The sequence below is a fragment of the Artibeus jamaicensis genome, unplaced genomic scaffold (assembly GCF_021234435.1).
Source record: "Artibeus jamaicensis isolate MK-2021 breed Jamaican fruit bat unplaced genomic scaffold, CSHL_Jam_final contig_797, whole genome shotgun sequence".
In the NCBI taxonomy this organism is placed as follows: Eukaryota; Metazoa; Chordata; class Mammalia; order Chiroptera; family Phyllostomidae; genus Artibeus; species Artibeus jamaicensis.
Genome location: NW_026521977.1, coordinates 19,643,083 through 19,659,488, shown reverse-complemented (window position 1 = coordinate 19,659,488; position 16,406 = coordinate 19,643,083). Strand labels below are relative to the sequence as shown.

The following is a 16,406-nucleotide window of genomic DNA, read 5'->3' as shown; positions in this document are numbered from 1 at the left end:
AGAGTTGCACTTAAGCACACAGGGTCACATAGAGCTCTGCAGACAGATTGAGACCGCCAAGCCCAGAGCAGCGGAATGAAGGTGCTCGCCGAGGAAAAGCTCCCCTTCTGGGGAGGCTTGCTGCAGGCTCCATCTTGGCCCCAGAAAACCGTAGAGACTTAGTGAGACACCTTCCCATTTGAATTGTGTAGGAAGCCCCGGAGGTTCCTGGTTTTCCTGTGGCAAGAAAGGGCTTCTTTGGGACTGGGCCTACGTGCACGTCCAGGGCCAGATGTCAGGAGACCGGAAGGCATGAGTGTCCCCTGGCCGCATGACAATCCTACAGCCAGCCCCATGAGACCTGTAGGAATGAGACTCCGCAATCCAAAGACACCTGTGAGGAAACCGCCACATGTTCCTCTAGCTCAAATTCTGTTTTGGCTCAAATTTGGTTTTCAAGTTAAGAATGAGAGGGAGGGTACTGATGTCTGTTACAGGGCCCTGTTAAGCTCACCTCTCTTGAAACAGGTCACAGATGGAAGAGGAAGTTCCTCACCTCTCACGTGGATGCTTAGGGCTCGCTTTGAGATGTAGGGAACAAACAGGACACTCTTCTGTGCTAAAGCATTGGGGTTTGATGTGACTCAGAGGCCACTGCCCACTGTGGAGTCGTATTAGAAAGGTCCCTCCTGACTCACCCAAAATAGCAGCAGTAGGTACTGTGAGTCTCTAGAATGGTACATGCTGCAGCCTTTGAAAGTGATGATGAGAAACACTATTTCGGGCCATGGAAAGGCATCCATGAAATAGCATTATATGAGAAAGGTCATGAAATTGTGTGAGGGGTTCCTTGTCTAAAATTAAAAGCGGAGATGCACACTCCAAAGCAAAGGTGAAGAAAGTCTAGTCAAAATGGAGGTGTAGGTAGATGTGCTTCCCCTCCTCACGCAACCACAGGGAGAATTACAACTACACCTCAAAACAAAAAACATCCAGAACTGTCAGAAAATCGAACTGTATGGAAGTCCGACAACCAAGGATTTGAAGAAGCCACATTCATCCAGACAGGTAGGAGGGGCAGAGATGGAGACAGGGGTGGAGAACGAGGAGATGCGGTGTGGCGTGGAGAGGTGGAGGGGGCGGTGGGACAGGCATGGGCAGTTCCACATTCATGTGTGGTGGATAAAAATCAGGGGGGATACCTTGGGAGCTAGGGATCCCAGCCCCAGGCCAGACTGTACAGTCCAGGGTTCTAGTGCCAGGAAGATAAATCCTCATAACTTCTGGTTGTAAAAACCAGTGAGGGTTAGGGCAGTGGGAGAAGCTGCCAGATTTTCAGGAGACTCCACTTAAATGTCCCAAACAGTCTTAGAACATGTGCAAACCAACCCAGTCTGGTATTTAGCACCAGGGCAACAGCTGGAAGGGCTCCAGACATATACAGGAAGAGGGTGAAGTGACCGGAAATGGGGTGAGTGCTGGGCAAACCTTCAAAACTCAGGCAGCGGGACTGTTCCCTCTCCAAGCCCTCACCCTGCACAGAACCACAAAACAGTGAAGCAGGTTGCCAAACCCTGGTGATTACCTAAGGCTCTGCCTCACATAATCTGCAGGTGCCTTTTCTACAATAGGCCACACTACTAACACAGGGAGTCAATGCAGGTCTACCTAATACACAGAAATAAACATAGGGAGGCTGCCAAATTGAGGAGACAAAGAAATATGGCCCAAATGAAAGAACAGAAAAAAGCCCCAGGAAAAGAACTAAACAAAATGGAGATAACTAGCTTACCAGATTCAGAGTTCAAAACACTGGTGATCAGGATGCTAAAGGAACTCGTTGAGTATGGCCACAACATAAAGGAAGAAATGAAGGTCCCACTAAGTGAAATAAAGAAAAACCTGTAAAAAACCAACAGTAAAGGGGAGGAAGATGGGATTCAAGTCAATAATTTGGAACATAAGGAAGAAATAGTCATTCAACCAGAACAGCAAGAAGAAACGAGAATTCAAAAAAACAAGAATAGTATAAGAAGACTCTGGGACATCTCCAAATGTGCCAACATTTGAATCATAGGAATGCCAAAAGAAGAGGAAGAGCAAGAAATTAAAAACTTATTTGAAAAAATAAGGAAAGAAAACTTTCTAATTTGGCAAAGGAAATAGAAGCACAGAGAATCCCAAATAAAGCAGCAAGAGAAAAGCAGAGAATTACCTACAGGGGAGTTCCCATAAAACTATCAGCTGATTTCTCAAAAGAAATCTTGCAGGCAAGAAGGGGCTGGCAAGAAGTATTCAAAAGTCATGAAAGTATTCAAATGTCATGAAGTCATTCAAAAGTCAAGAAGTATTCAAAAGTCATGAAAAGCAAGGACCTACAACCTAAATTACTCTCTATCTAGCAAAGCTATCATTTAGTATTGAAGGGCAGATAAAGTGCTTCCCACACAACGTAAAGGAAGAGGAGTTCATCATCACCAAACCATTATCACATGAAATGTAAAAGAAATTTATTTAAGAAAAAGAAGATTAAAACTATAAGCATTAAAATGTCAACAAATTCACAACTATCAACAAGTGAATCTAAAAAAAACAAACTAAGCAAACAACCAAAACAAGAACATAATCACAGATATGGAGATCATTTGGAGGGTTATCAGCTGGGAGGGGGAAGGGGAGAATGGGGGAAAAGGTGCAGGAATTAAGTGGAATTGGTAGGTACAAAATAGACTGGTGGGGGGGTTGTTAAGAATAGTATAAGAAATGAAGGAGCCAAAGAACTTGTATACATGACTCAAGGACATGAACTAAGGGGGGGATTTCTGGAGGGAAGGGGAGTACCAGGCAGAGGGGAACAAAGGGGGAAAAATTGGGAAAACTATAATAGCATAAATAACATCAGTAAAAAATATATACATTTTTTAAAAGCACAAGTACATATTCAAAAGAGTCTGAAATGATATAAAGCCATAATGCCAATGGTAATTATCTCAGGCTGGTAAACTATAGTGCCTTTTCTTTTCCTCTCTTTATCTATCTGAATTTGTAAAATTCAGATTGTGAGTGGAGTCTGCAGACATTCATTCCAACTGAATGATCTGCCTGGAAGACTCCCCCAGGACACGAGTCCCAGCCCCACATCTGAGCCAAATGCAGGCTGGCATCGCTGTTGCCATCCCAGGCCTTCGAGGAACTTGGCATCATGGGCCTGAGCCACTGTGCTCTCTGCAGAGCCTGTGGGGAGTTTCCAAGACGGGCCAGTATGAACAGTGGGCTCTGAGCAGACATTTCAACGGACTTGCAGACCTGGGGGCCCCGTGAGTGGGGAGACGGCTCAGTTGTTGGAACCTTTGTGTGATTTCATTGAACAAAGGATTCCGCGGCTTAAAAAAAATTTTTTTTTGAAAACTAAGAAATCAACTTGTATTAGAAAACTCACTTCATCTGCAGGTCATAGAAAACCTGACCATTACGGTCTGAATGACATCCCTCTAGAAGTCCTATGGTAAAGTCCTAACCCTCTAACTGTGGCTGTTTTGGGAAATAGAGCCTTTAAAGAGGTGATTACGGTAAAATGAGGTTCTTAGGGTGGGGCCTCAGCCAATGCGACCAGTGCCCTCATAGAGAAGAGACAGGACAGACACACACAGAGGGAAGACCGTGTGAGGACCCAGGGAGAACATGGGCCTCTATAAGCCAAGGAGAAAAACCTCAGAGGAAACCAGCCTTCCCAACACCTGATCTCGGACTTCTGGCCTCCAGAATTATGAGAAAATAAGCATCTGTTGTTTAGGCTACACGGTCTGTGGTACCCTCCAGGAGGCTGTTTTTGTCCTGTAACAAGAAGTTCAGGGACTGGCATTTCCTGGTTATATTTAGCTGCTCAGTGAGACTGTCAGAGACCCAGGCTCCTTCTGCTGTCTGCTCTGCCATCCTTAGCATGTTGCCTGTGCTCTGGCTCTGGTCCCTTCACACAGGTCCACCCACCCCTCCACTGCAGCATCCTGGGAGCGGTGCTCCAGCTTTTGCAGCAGTTGGTCTGCCTCATGGCTGCACAGTGGCTGCTGCTGCACCTTCTTCAGGTTGTGTGTCATATCTGAGGTAGTGAGAAGAGCAAAGGCCCTGCCAGCCAGACGGCCTTTCCCCTCAGGTCAGGAAAAGTAGCATTTTCCAGAACCCCTGAGGTCTTGAATTTTTATCTCATTGTCCAAAACCGTGTTGCATAGCTGTGAGGGAGCCTGGGGAAGGTGTCCCCCAGGGTTCGTATTATATAACCATTCCAGAAAGAATTGGAGTTGCTACCAAGAAGGAGAAGAATGGCACAATTTCAAGCCTTCAGTGATGTTTCGTGCATCTTAGCAGGGAAAGATCATGGTGTCCTTCAAGATCCCGGGAGTACTCTGACCAGGGTGGCTCAGTTGGTTGGGCATCATTCTGCAAAACGAAAGGCCGCCGGTTTGATTCCCAGTCAGAGCACGTGCCTGGGCTGCAGGTTTGGTTCCCAGTCAGGGTGCATGCTAGAGGCAACCCGTATGTTTCTTTTCCTCTCTTTCTTCCTCCCTTCCCCTGTCTCTAAGAGAAAAAGAAAAAAAAAATGAGCTTTGGAATGTCCCCTTCCTGGGAATGAGCATACTGCAGGCACCTCCTTTTTATAAATGAGCTGCCTTTCCCCCACTTCAGCTCCCTCTGGTTCTGTGATGTCACTCATCCGTGAGATGACCAGGGGTTGCTGGCATCTCATAAAGTTTGCAAGGTCCCACTGGGGCTCTCGGAGTAAGTGGGGGCTTTCTGAAACATCCTGTTATTTTTCCTCCCTTGCTGATGAAAGCCCTCTCTTCAGACTCCTTCTGAGCTTCTAGTACCTTCTGCGGACTCCTCTTCTAGCATTTATCGTGGTGCATTTTAATTATTTGTCTGCGTGTTTTCCTCCCCTCTGGAGCAGGCTCCTCCTGGTCTTAACCTCTGTATTCCTAGTGTCATGCTCAGTGTCATTAATGAGCGTGTGACGAGCCCTTGGTTCTGTGAATGAATGATGGGAACTGCAGTGTGGAAATTCCCCTAGCCTACTCAGAGACTTACCCTAAACTTGAAGCCATCAGCCAACCTTGGCACAGAGGGCCCCAGGGCCTTAGAGGGTACATTCTCTGAGTCTAGGGTTTGTTAACTGCCTGCAAGTGACCCTTTCCGTAAGGGTGGGGGGTGTGGGTATGTGTGTGCACTCTATGTGAGTTAGGAATGGAGTGATATTACCTCTGGGCCCTGATGTCACCAACACACTTAGCACTGGGTGTCATTGTTTGGCCCAGATTTCAAGGCATGTGTTAAGCAGATTCTCCCATTCTTTGTGAGTTACCTTTTCAGGCCTGATGGATTGAAATCTGCTAACTGCCTAAAGCTGATCTAAGAATGCCACCAGTTTTAAAGATAGTCATATCTGGTTTTCAGCCCTGGCCGATATGGCTCAGTGGATTGAGCGCTGGCTGCGAACCAAAGGGTCACAGTTCGATTCCCAGTCAGGGCACATGCCTGGGTTATGGGCCCAGTCCCCAGTGGGGACCATGTGAGAAGCAACCACACATTGATGTTTCTCTCCCTCTCTTTCTCCTTCCCTTCCCCTCTCTTTAAAAAAAATAATAAAAAAAGAAATAAAATATTTTTTAAAAAATCTGGTTTTCACTTCTTTGGGCTTAAAAATGACCTCTTAATGAATTTTAGTTTCAAAATATATATAACCTAGTACTTCTATCTTTGATATTTAAGTGCTAAGTGCAAGAGCTAAAGGGCTATTGAAATGAGAGCCCACGCGGCAGCCGGGGAGGGTTTGGGCGCTACCCTCCATCCCTTTCCCACCCGCTGCCTGATTTATCCGTCTCAGTGTGCCCATGACCCGGTCTCTCAACTGCTTGAAACCCTTCAGTGGGGCCTTGTTGCCCTCAGAACAGAGTCCCAGCCCCTTAGACCCTGTGACTGGTACTGTCCACCCTGGTCCCTCCCCAGGGAGCCTGTCACACCACGCCCATCACTCAGAGCTTCTCCTCAGTCCCTGAAAGGGACTCTGGGTTAGCGCAGCTGCTGGCAGGCACTGCCCTGGGGCCAAATCCCACAGCCACCTGTGTCTGTATGGCCCTTAGGCTAAGAATGAGTTTTGCATTTTTAAATGGTTGGGGGAAATTTTTAAAGACTGTTTCTTGACACGGGAAGATGCTATAAAACACAAATCCACGTCCTTTGTTTTGTACGTGGAGCCCAGCCATGCCCATGGTTTACGTGTGGTCTCTGCACACCAGCCTGAGCACTTGTGACAAGGACCTCATGGCCCCCAACAACAAAATATTTACTCTGACCCCTTACAGAAAAAGTTTGCTGGCTTCTAGATTAGTAGTGCCTCTGAGGGTGAGCGGGGAGAGGGTGGTGATGTTTGTTGGCAGCTCCCAAGCTGCCCCCAAAATGTATAGTCTAAGTACAAATGTGTCCTTCCTCTACAAACACAGAATCATGACAAGCACCATAAGGCCTCCCCCCTCCACCCATCGCTGCCCTGGGGCCTTCCTACACCCGCTTTTCTTCTGCCTATTGAACCCCTTGACCAGACTGACAACTACTCATCATCAGCTGAGATGTCCCTCCCTTCTGGAAGCCTTCCTTGACCACTAAGCCTACTCTGGCTTGAAGCCCCTTCCCCTGGGTTCCTTGTGCCGACTCTCTCATGGCTGTTTCCACGCAGTGTTGAATTGGCTGGCATACTGTCTGCCCTCCTTCACTAGACTGCAGATGTCAAGAAAGTGGGACTTTGTCTTGGTCATTTTTATATCCCCAGAGCATAGCCACTTCTGGCACATTGTTCGGTCACCCAAATAAGCAGCTGCTGAATAAATGAGTGAATGAATTACTGCAGAATAAATGACCCATCTGTGGGGAGTAAAGCACGATTCTTCAAAAGCACAGATCACAGTGGACTTCGGGAAAATAATAGGACAGATTGGCCTTGGGTCCATCCCTCCCTCCGAATGTTGATGAGTACCGTACTTTTATGTAAGGTATTAGGTGGCTTCATCCCAAAGGCATTGGCCCTGGGACTCAGCAAGGCCATTAATAAGAATATTTCCATTTACTGTGTGCTTTCTATGTGTCAGTCATTTTGCTAAAGGCTTACTTTCTTAACTTTTTTTAAATCCTCAATCCTGTAAATCAGAGGCTATTATTAGACATATATGCACAGATGTGCAAACTGAGGCACAGTGAGGTTAAAAAGCTAGTCCAAACTCTCACAATTAGCAAGAGGCAAAGCTGAGTTTTGAAGCCTCATCTCTCTGACTCATGCCAGGAATTTACCTGGAGAGCATAGCGGTCAGAGCCCTCTGAAATGGAAACCCGAGCTGTCCGGAGAGGTCGTGTTTGTTAGAAGGAGCCCAGCACTGTCCATTTCTGACTAGTGCATTCATGTTCTATCAATAAATACCATCGGCCATCTGCCCCAGACCTTGAAACATTTGCATCTTAAAAAAAAAAAAAACCCAAGGAGTTTTTTGTGCTTATTGTGGGTGCTTGGGCTCCTTGATCCCTCTCCTCCCCCTGGGCTGACAGTCCGCCCACTACTACACAATTTTCCCTCCAGGAGCACTGCTCCCCAGCCCGTGATGCAGCTCCGGAATCACTCCCAGCATGGATTTTGCTTCCTCTCCCATCCCTGGGCCCGCCGTATGTCCACCCCAGCACTGACTGCAGCAAGGCGACTTTTCCACCAGTGGTGATTCCAGCTTGTGCTTGCGAATTTTCCCCAGCTCTTCCTGTTCCCGGCCCCTGCAAGGGTTGGCGGTCCAGGCCGTGGCAGGGCAGCGTCAGGACCATACAGGCTCAGCGCAGCGGGTCCCCAGCTGGGCCCAGCATCAGCAAGATGCCACGGGGAGTCCTGCTGCTGCTGCAGCCCCTGAGTCACCCCCACCTGGCCAGGTGAAGGGGGTAGCCCTCCGAAGGGCCAATTCTTGGAATGAAGCCTGCAGACAAAATCTCACCTCCTAGTTAGCAATACAGAATGCTTTCTGGCTGAGTTTCTTCCAAAAAAAATTACCCTTTTCCCTTATCTTATTTTTTTAGTATTATTTCTATAAACCAATCAGATTTTCCTTATTTACTTTTTGTTTCCATGAGCTTACAATGGTTGCAACAATGCTTTTATTTTTATTGAAATACATTTTTCATTTTTACCCAGATATAGTTGACATAGAGCACGGTGGAAGTTTAAGATATACAGCATAAGAACTTGACTTGCATAAATCACTATTTAATCAGTAGAAAACAACATAAGAATGAAAGGACAAATGCCGTCTAAAACCCTCCCATGCAGAAATAACTATCTTTTATGATTGATGATCTCCATCCTGGGCTCTTCACAAGTAATTGGAAAATAGTGTCTTTTTAAACATTCACTTCTTTTTTTACATAAAAGTTTAATTTCTGGTAACTAATTTTCTGCCATATTTGGAATCATGAGCATTCCTTTGCTCCAAAGAAATGTTCGGTTACCCTCCTCTTCCTCTAAATACATCAACCCCGTCCCCCTATTTTCTTTACATAACCACTTTCACTGCACCCGTAAGTCACAGTCATTTACAAAGGTTAGAAAGTGTAGTAGGTGAGACCATCACCCTAACGCTAGCATAGAGAGAACCACTCTTACTTTGGTGGCTGTGCACACCAGTTGGGGAAAAGCTCGATGTTGCAGGGTGATGAACTTGGCCCGCCCGTCTCCATCCTCACGTCCTCCACCTACTGTGTGTGTGTATTTTGCTGCCTTTATACCCGAGTGGCTAAGGGTTGCCCGTGCCTCACAGGAATCAGGGTGCTTACCCACCGTGGGTCAAGGATGACATTTGACAGAGGGCCATGGTCATGTGGTGGATTATTCTTTTCATAAGAGGTGGCCGTTCCAAGACTCACACTTCCTGGGTCACTCAAGTTCTCAGCGTGTTACCTCACAGCTTTGGAGGGAGGCCACCCAGAATCTCTTAAAAAGAATTCTAAACACCATGGGGACCTTTTTCCACAGAAAAACACTCAGGAGCTGACACTCATGTTTTCTGTGCCGCCGTGCTCGACGTCGTGACTGCTGCCGCTTTTCCCAGAGTTCACCGATAGGTTTAATTTCCTGAAATCAATCTGCTTGGTTACTCTGGCTTCATTTTACTCTTGCAAAGAGGAGAAATGGCAATAAACAGACTGTGTTTTGTTAGGTTATTTTCTTCAAAACAAAAATTCAGCAGCAGTCTGTGATCTCTACTAATTTGTTCTATTTCAGGCGCCCCAATATTTATTTATCCTCTGGGTCTGATGTGTACCTTCACTAAACAAATCAGCAAAATGCCAGTGAGCCAGCATTTGTAGTGGAGACTCCGGCGTCACCCCCACTGCTTTGTTGGGCTCTTACAGTTTTACGGGGGCCTCATCCCCTTTCTAAATCCTCACCCTGCTTGGAGCCCCTTGAGAATTGGGTAAGCCAGCTGTACGGTCACAGGTCAGGGGGGCTACTGCCAGCTGGGAGGCGGCCCGTAGACCAGCTCCCCGGGCAGGTCTACCAGCAGCAGGCCCAAGACTGTGCAGGATTCAAAGGGGGATGAATTCGAGCCCAGGATACACAGCGAGGTTTGCTTTTTACCATCTTTTGCAAGAGAATGGGGATGCTGGCAATGAGCATGCTGCCTTTGATCTCATGCTGGCTTCTCTGGCCCCGGGCTCCCTGGGCAGTCATGAATGTGCATTATTATTTTACTGTTTAATGGTGAGCTCCGGGCCCCCCGGGAATGACTTAACTGGAAGACCGCCTTTGGCCCGTGGTGTTCTGATAACTTAACCAGGGTGAGGTGTTAATCAGAGCGTGATTATGTTTGCTTTTAATTTCCTGACCTTAAAGAAGCAAAAAGTGCAGTGCTAATCAGACCAGAGAGGATGAAGGAGCGTTCTGTCCTTGGGCTCAGATGAGGGGAGCCCGTGTGAAGGGCAGTGCGGTGTGGCTGTTACGTTGTGGACTCCAGTGTGGGACAGACGGGCTGGGTCTGGATCCCGCCTCTGCGCCTTGCCAGCTCTGTGCCCTTCACGCATCTAACCCTCAGGGTCCCTCATTGGTACACAGAGCTGGTAACGGTGGTAGCAGCTACTAGCTAATAGAAATAAGACCACTGGTAGGGTCTTTGTGGGGGATCAGATGCCCGTTGCCCCCGTTCCTGGCATACAGGACTGTTCAGTATGTGCTAGCTCCCCCCATGCATTTTTACCCCACAGTCAAAACCTTTCCAAACTCTCTCCAGAACCCCTCCCCCCGCCACCTCTTCTCTCCCCGCCTCCCAACATGTGCTCCTCACTTGGACTCTTGGGCTTCACAGTACAGTGGTCCCGTCTTAGATTATTCTTTTTTAAAAATAAGTCATTTGTTGGTTGATTTTTAGAGAGAGAGGAAGAGGGTGGAGCAGAGACAGAGAGAGAGATTTGTTGTTCACTTATTGACACAGTCATTGGTTGCTTCTTGTATGTGCTCTGACTGGGGATCAAACCTGCAACCTCGGTGCATCAGGCTGACGCTGTAACCAGCTGAGCGAACCAGCCAAGGCCATTTTCATCTTCGAGTCTCGATGAATCATTTGTACACGGATGGTTGAAAACTCAGCAGTCAGGCCTATTTCATTCCACGTCCAGGCTTTTCTTCGTAACCTCCCTCCCTCCACCTCACCCCAACCATCCTCTTCGTACTGGCAATCCCAGAAGAAATACCATTCGGTGCAGTTGTTTGGAATCCAGCTCCCTTAGGCTTCATTTGGGTCTCTCTGGAAAATATTCACGCTTTACATTTTCTGCGCTTTGTTTCCATACGACTAACGTAACAGCTGAGCATTAATCGTACTATATATAAAATTCCAGATCAGAAAGCGGAAACACTCTTTTTAGAAAAAATTAAAAGGGTGGAATTGTGTGGGCTACTTGGAAACCATTCAGTGGAGCAGTACAATTTTTATTTTCAGAAGCTAATGGATTGAGCCCCACCCAGGCTTCCAGCTCCGAAGAAAACTGGCGAAGATGCCCTGCCAAGTTTCCTCACCAGCAACAAAAGCAGAATCCTCTGCATCCCAGTTTTCATTTTAAAGAAACAGGCGACAGGCGGTGGCCTTTGATGTCTTCCCTGAGCCAGGCAGCCAGGGGGCCTGGTGGGGATTGTGAGGGGCAGGGGCAAGAGAGGGTGCTGCCCACGCAGCTCGCACGGGTGTCTGGGCCCACTGGAACGAATGTTTACACCTCTGGGGACAGTGCTGGTAATGGCTTGTCGAGTTCAGGGGACAGTCACAGTACGGTCTCGATGGCTTTCGATAGCTGGTCAGAAAAGCCGAATTATACATCTATCCAGCTTTCAAAAAAAGGATATTTTCTTGACATTTAAATGTACGTTGTGTGTGGAGGGGGTGTTATTATAGCTGTGGGGGAAATTAAACCATAGACAAGGGTAATAACAAGACCTGTCCATTCCCACTGCTGACTTCAGAAGTCACAGGGCAGAGTGAAGCCGGGCAGGGTGCAGGCTTTGAGGGGTGTGCTTTAGAACCAGAGTGCACAGCAGAGCCAGCTGGCGAGTGGGATCCCGGGGCCAGAGAAGACTTGAGAAGCCTTCGAATCAACAGAGGAGAGAATGAAACAACGCCCATTGATAGGGCCCTTGGGCTAAGCCCTGCTTCTGAAAAACCTCTGCACTCAGGGTCCGGTTTGTCAGCCCAGTGTGCAGTCCATCTGCTTCTGGCCTGGTGCTGGCTCAGAGAAGCCAGCGCCTCTGCAAGGAATTCAACCCAGGTTGAATTCCTGCTTGGCAACCACCAGCAGGAAGGCCCGGTTCCCAGCCTGCCACTCAGTGGATCCCCGTCTGACTCGATGGCGCCCTCTCTGGGCGCTGGTGGAGAACCACCTGGGAAGGAAAAGTTCTCTTCCAAACCCAGAGCTGGAGCATAGCCAAGTGACACCTGGAAAACAGCTTGGAGAAATGTGATCAGGTGTGCACAGGCTTCTTACCTGGCCTGATCACTTGGGAGGTGCCGGGATTTCCCCTTTTATGGGCAGAACTATTTTTGTTTCTAAGTTTCAGAGGAAGAATTAAGAATGGCATCTATTCTTAACTGTGGAAAGCAGTGTACACTTGTTCGTCAGGGGAGTGGGCAAGTCCTGGAGGAGTCCAAAGCTCCAGAGGCAGGTGACCAGAGTAGAGGATGGCAGGGTTCGGGCAGGACCGGAGGCAGGACACCAGTGAGGAGGCTGCGGCAGTAGCCAGTGAGGGGGGACTGTGGCCTGAACTGGGTGGGGCATGAGGCACGACAGTGACAGATTTAGGGGACTCTCACGGGGTAAAAGGAGCAAGACTTGGCTGATTGGATGTGCAGGAGGAGAGAGGGTGTTGATAAGTTTGGCTCCCAGGTCTGCCATTGGGCAACGGGGTGGACGTGGCACTGGCCTCCGAGAGCTCTGGGGAATGAGATAGCAAGCTCCCAGATTCGAAGCTGGGCAACCAGGCTGCGAAGAATGGAGTGACGGGAGATTATGGTTCTGCGTGTACACTGAGACCTGTGGGGGCTTCCTGGGCCCTCAGAGCACATCGGCCTGGCGAGGTTTCAACAGAAGGGCTGGTTTTGTAGGAGAAGGCAAAGGACAGCGCGGCACGGTCCCGCTTCGCACTCAGGAGCTCATTCCACGGCCGCGGTCTGAGTGGTGGGCGCAGGTGCCTCTGGGACTTTCACAGAGCTCGCAGGGGCTGGTTTGGGGCGTCCTTTTTAACTCATAAAGGGACCAGGGGAAACATTCCAGCATGCTTTCTTTTCCATCGTGACTAAAATAAGCAATTTTTTCCTAAGGATTTTACTAAATAGGAAAAAAAATGCCCTTTTTTTCTTTCCTTTTTTTTCCCCCTTGGAATCTCTTTTTACAGAGTGACCTTGCCCTGGGCCCATATCATAAGGCTGGGAAGTTTTACAGGACAAAGAAGGCCTCGAGGTGTTGAGAGAATTTAAAGCAAATATTTTCCACCTCCAGTGAGAACTTCTGAGAAATAGGCTTATGTGGGAGAGAGAAGAATTTCGACTGGCAGAGAAAATGCTTTCTTCGGGGGCAGATTGGGAAGACCAGCTGTGGAACCATGTTCTGGAAAGATCGGAGGGAAGAGGAAGGCACAGCCTTCCCCCTGCAGGGTTTCGGGGCAGACCTCCAGGGACCTCTGCAGGAGGTGCCTGGGCACCCACTGAAAGGAAAGTCACGTTTCTGGGTCTTTGAATGTCCTATCCAACCACAGGCCCCCAAGGAATCCCTCTTCTTGCAAATATCCCAGTGCAGTTTAACAAAAGGACAGGATGGCCAAAGTTGGAATGCCACTTTATTTTCTGCCCCTCAGTGACTGAGGACTATCCTGTAACTCTTGGGAGCCTTGGAGTTCTCATCTGTAAGATGGGTATGAATGGGCACCGCACCAACAGCCCTCAGTCATAGCATCATTGATGATGTGGCTGTTAATCCCTACCTCTCTCACTGGAAGAATAAATTACTCCATGTAAAAAGCCCATTAAAGGTAAAAGGTACTATGCGAGAGCTGCGTTGCTATCACACACTGTTATCAATAATAGGTCCATAATTACCTTTGCCGCAGAATTAAGGGCAAGTCCCTTTGGTTGGGTGATGACTGGTGATGTGGGAACCATTATTAATGGAACTGCCATCTCCCGTTACTGGATCCATTGACATAATATTTCTCCCTGGGAATCCTTTGACAAATCGGCTGAATTTCCTATGGCCTTGCCCCCTAAGCGCTGTAAATTTGATCCACATGTCCCCCGTGTGGTTTCTGTAGATTAATAACGGAGAGAAGAGGAGGAGCCAGGCCCGCAGTGGGACCCGGAGCTGTGTAGAAACTCTCCCAAGAGTGTGGGCCGTCTGTGGATTTTAGCTTGTAGTGTGTGTGCATGTGATGTTCTCTCTTGTTTTGCTGTTTTTAATGTGCCCGGCTTTTCCCAATGGGTACTCAGCTGCCAGGGAGGGTTTGTGCTTTGGGGAATAGAGCAGGGGAACCCAGTCATGCCCTCCTCCTCCTCTCACTGAAAACAGCTTTGAGGAAGTGCTTTGATGCGGTGCTCTGCCAAATCAGCGAGCCGCTAGTGATGGGAGGGGCCACCGCCATCAAAGGAGAATTGGGGGGGGGTGGCAGGCCTCAGCTACACCAAGGCAGTGCCCAGATATAGTGAGGCAGCAGGGAGGGCAAGGAGCCTGGGTCAAGGGGAGGGCAGCCTAGGAGGGCAGGGCTGACCACGGGCTGAACCCACAGAGTGGTCAGGACCTGGGCAGGAGGAGGGCCGCCACACGCATTTGCCCCCAGACAGAGAAAGACTCCGGGCTCAGCCCGGGGACTTCTGTGGCTGAAACGGGCAGTAACAATGTAGCTGTGCTGTCACGTGCATAAGCCACCAAATCGGGAGAGCCGTAGGTGAGCCGGGTGGGCGTCCCTCGGATCTGGGCTTTCCAAGGGTTAAGTGTGCACGGTCTAGGGTCCGTCAGACCCAGGTTCAAACCGTAGCTCTGCTACTTAGCTCACAAGTTATTCAGGCCTCCCAGTATCACCAATGGAGACAGCAGTGCCTACCTGGTTGAAAGAAAAATGAGATCCTGTAAACAAAGGCCACATTCCCAGCGCAGAGTGAAAATAATAGCCACGCCTCCCAACAGGGCACCTTCCTGCTCGGAGCCACACATTGGCCCACGCATTGACATCCGGCACCTCAGTTCGTCTTCTCGGCTGCACGACAAGCTGTGTGCTTTCCTTACCCCTCGTTAACACACGAGGGGTCAGAGGTGCAGAGAAGGGAGGTAACGTGCCGAGGATCACGCTGCTGGTTTAAGTGACAGAGCCAGAATCCTAAACCCAGGCGTCCCGGCTCCGAGACACTGTGTGAGCCACTCTCCCACGCAGCCTATGGCTGTCGACATCCTTGTGACATTTCCGTGTTTAGGACAGGGAATTCTCACCCGAGTCAGGCCACATCCCAGGGGCCCCCAGTTATCTCAAGGAATTTTAAGCGATTTTTCTCAAAATGGACTGATTAAATTCCTGTGGGTGTTTTCCTTAGGGGGGAAAAAAGTTCGGGGTGGGTGGACAAAGAGGCGTTGATCAAAGAAATAGCAGTTACCCAAAGTTGGGAATCTCTGTGACCACATGCTCTTAAGAACCACCATGTAATTTTAAGCCAGTCTGATTCTGCTCTTCTGGTGCTTTCTAAGAAGCCACACAGCGAGTTGGAGAAATTTACAGCCTGTCGCCCTCTGGGGTCGATGCTGACAACTCTGTTCCCCTGCCGCTGACGTGCTAATGAAAAACACTAATTGGACTTGGCCAATGGCTGAGACCTGTCCCCGTCTTGGAGGGGAGGAGGCAGCTTCTCTTTCTCTGGGGCTCGTCCCAGTCCCTCGGTGGCTTGAAGAAGGAAAGGGGCCACATGGGAAGAGAGGCCTGGGGGGGGATGCTGTCCTTTGGGCTGACAGGTGGAGGTGTCAGGTGGAGGATTACACCTGACACAGCTGTCCCCTGAGCTCCGTGAAGACAGAGCCAGGTGTCTCTGTCACCTCATGACCCTACCCTGGGTGTCACACAGCGCCTGGGCCGAGGGAGACCCTCCACATGTTCAGCGAATGAAGGCACGAAGGAGGGAATGAATCCTTGTATGGCCCACGAGCCTCAGTAGGTCACTTCCTGATGCAGCTCGGAGGAAGGACGGTCTCCACTTGGCTTAACTCCATGTGCACAAGTGGCCGCTCCTCGTTCTGGGCCTCGCAGCACTGTCCGCGGTGACGCGTCAGCCGTCCTCACGTGGAGCCTTGGCATTCGCCCAGGCACCCTGCTCTCCCAAGAGCTTTGCCTCCTTCCTGAGCTGACCTGTCTTCCCTGTCTCCCCACAGGCGTTCTCTCCCTCCCGGCTTACTTCAGTCCCTACAACGGCGGGTCGCTGGGCCAGGACGAGCGAGCCGATGCCTACGCTCAGCTGGAGCTGCGAACCCTGGAGCAGTCCCTCCTGGCCACCTGTGTGGGGAGCATCTCCGAGCTGAGTGAGTGTGTGGCGGGCTCTCGGGTGGGGAGAGAGGAGGAGGAGGTCGTCTTCTGGACTCCGGCCTGCTCCACCTTCTCATTTCTTGCCTTCCCTGGAAACCGAGCTTTCCAGGTGAGAGGCTGCAAACTGGCGGCCCACAGACCTGTGTGGTGTGGCCAGCACGTGGACTTAATCGCACATGCGTCTGGATTCCTGGTTTCTCGTGAAAGATCGGATGATCTGGTGACACTGTGCCCAGCTCCTGCTTGGCAGCCATGGGGCCGTGTAACAGCCAAGCGGACAAACGTGTGCCCTGCACTGTCACCTACCTCATTACTTTAG

General features: G+C 49.5%; 1 protein-coding gene across 1 annotated transcript in view; it reads left to right on the top strand.

Annotated features, from left to right (window-relative positions):
• Positions 1 to 16,406, top strand: part of ABTB2 (ankyrin repeat and BTB domain containing 2) — a 166,303-nt gene that overhangs the window by 109,455 nt on the left and 40,442 nt on the right. Inside the window, exon 2 of the mRNA XM_037128223.2 lies at positions 15,937 to 16,083. Within this exon, the coding sequence (XP_036984118.1) occupies positions 15,937 to 16,083 (147 nt within the window). The remainder of the gene's footprint in view (positions 1 to 15,936; positions 16,084 to 16,406) is intronic.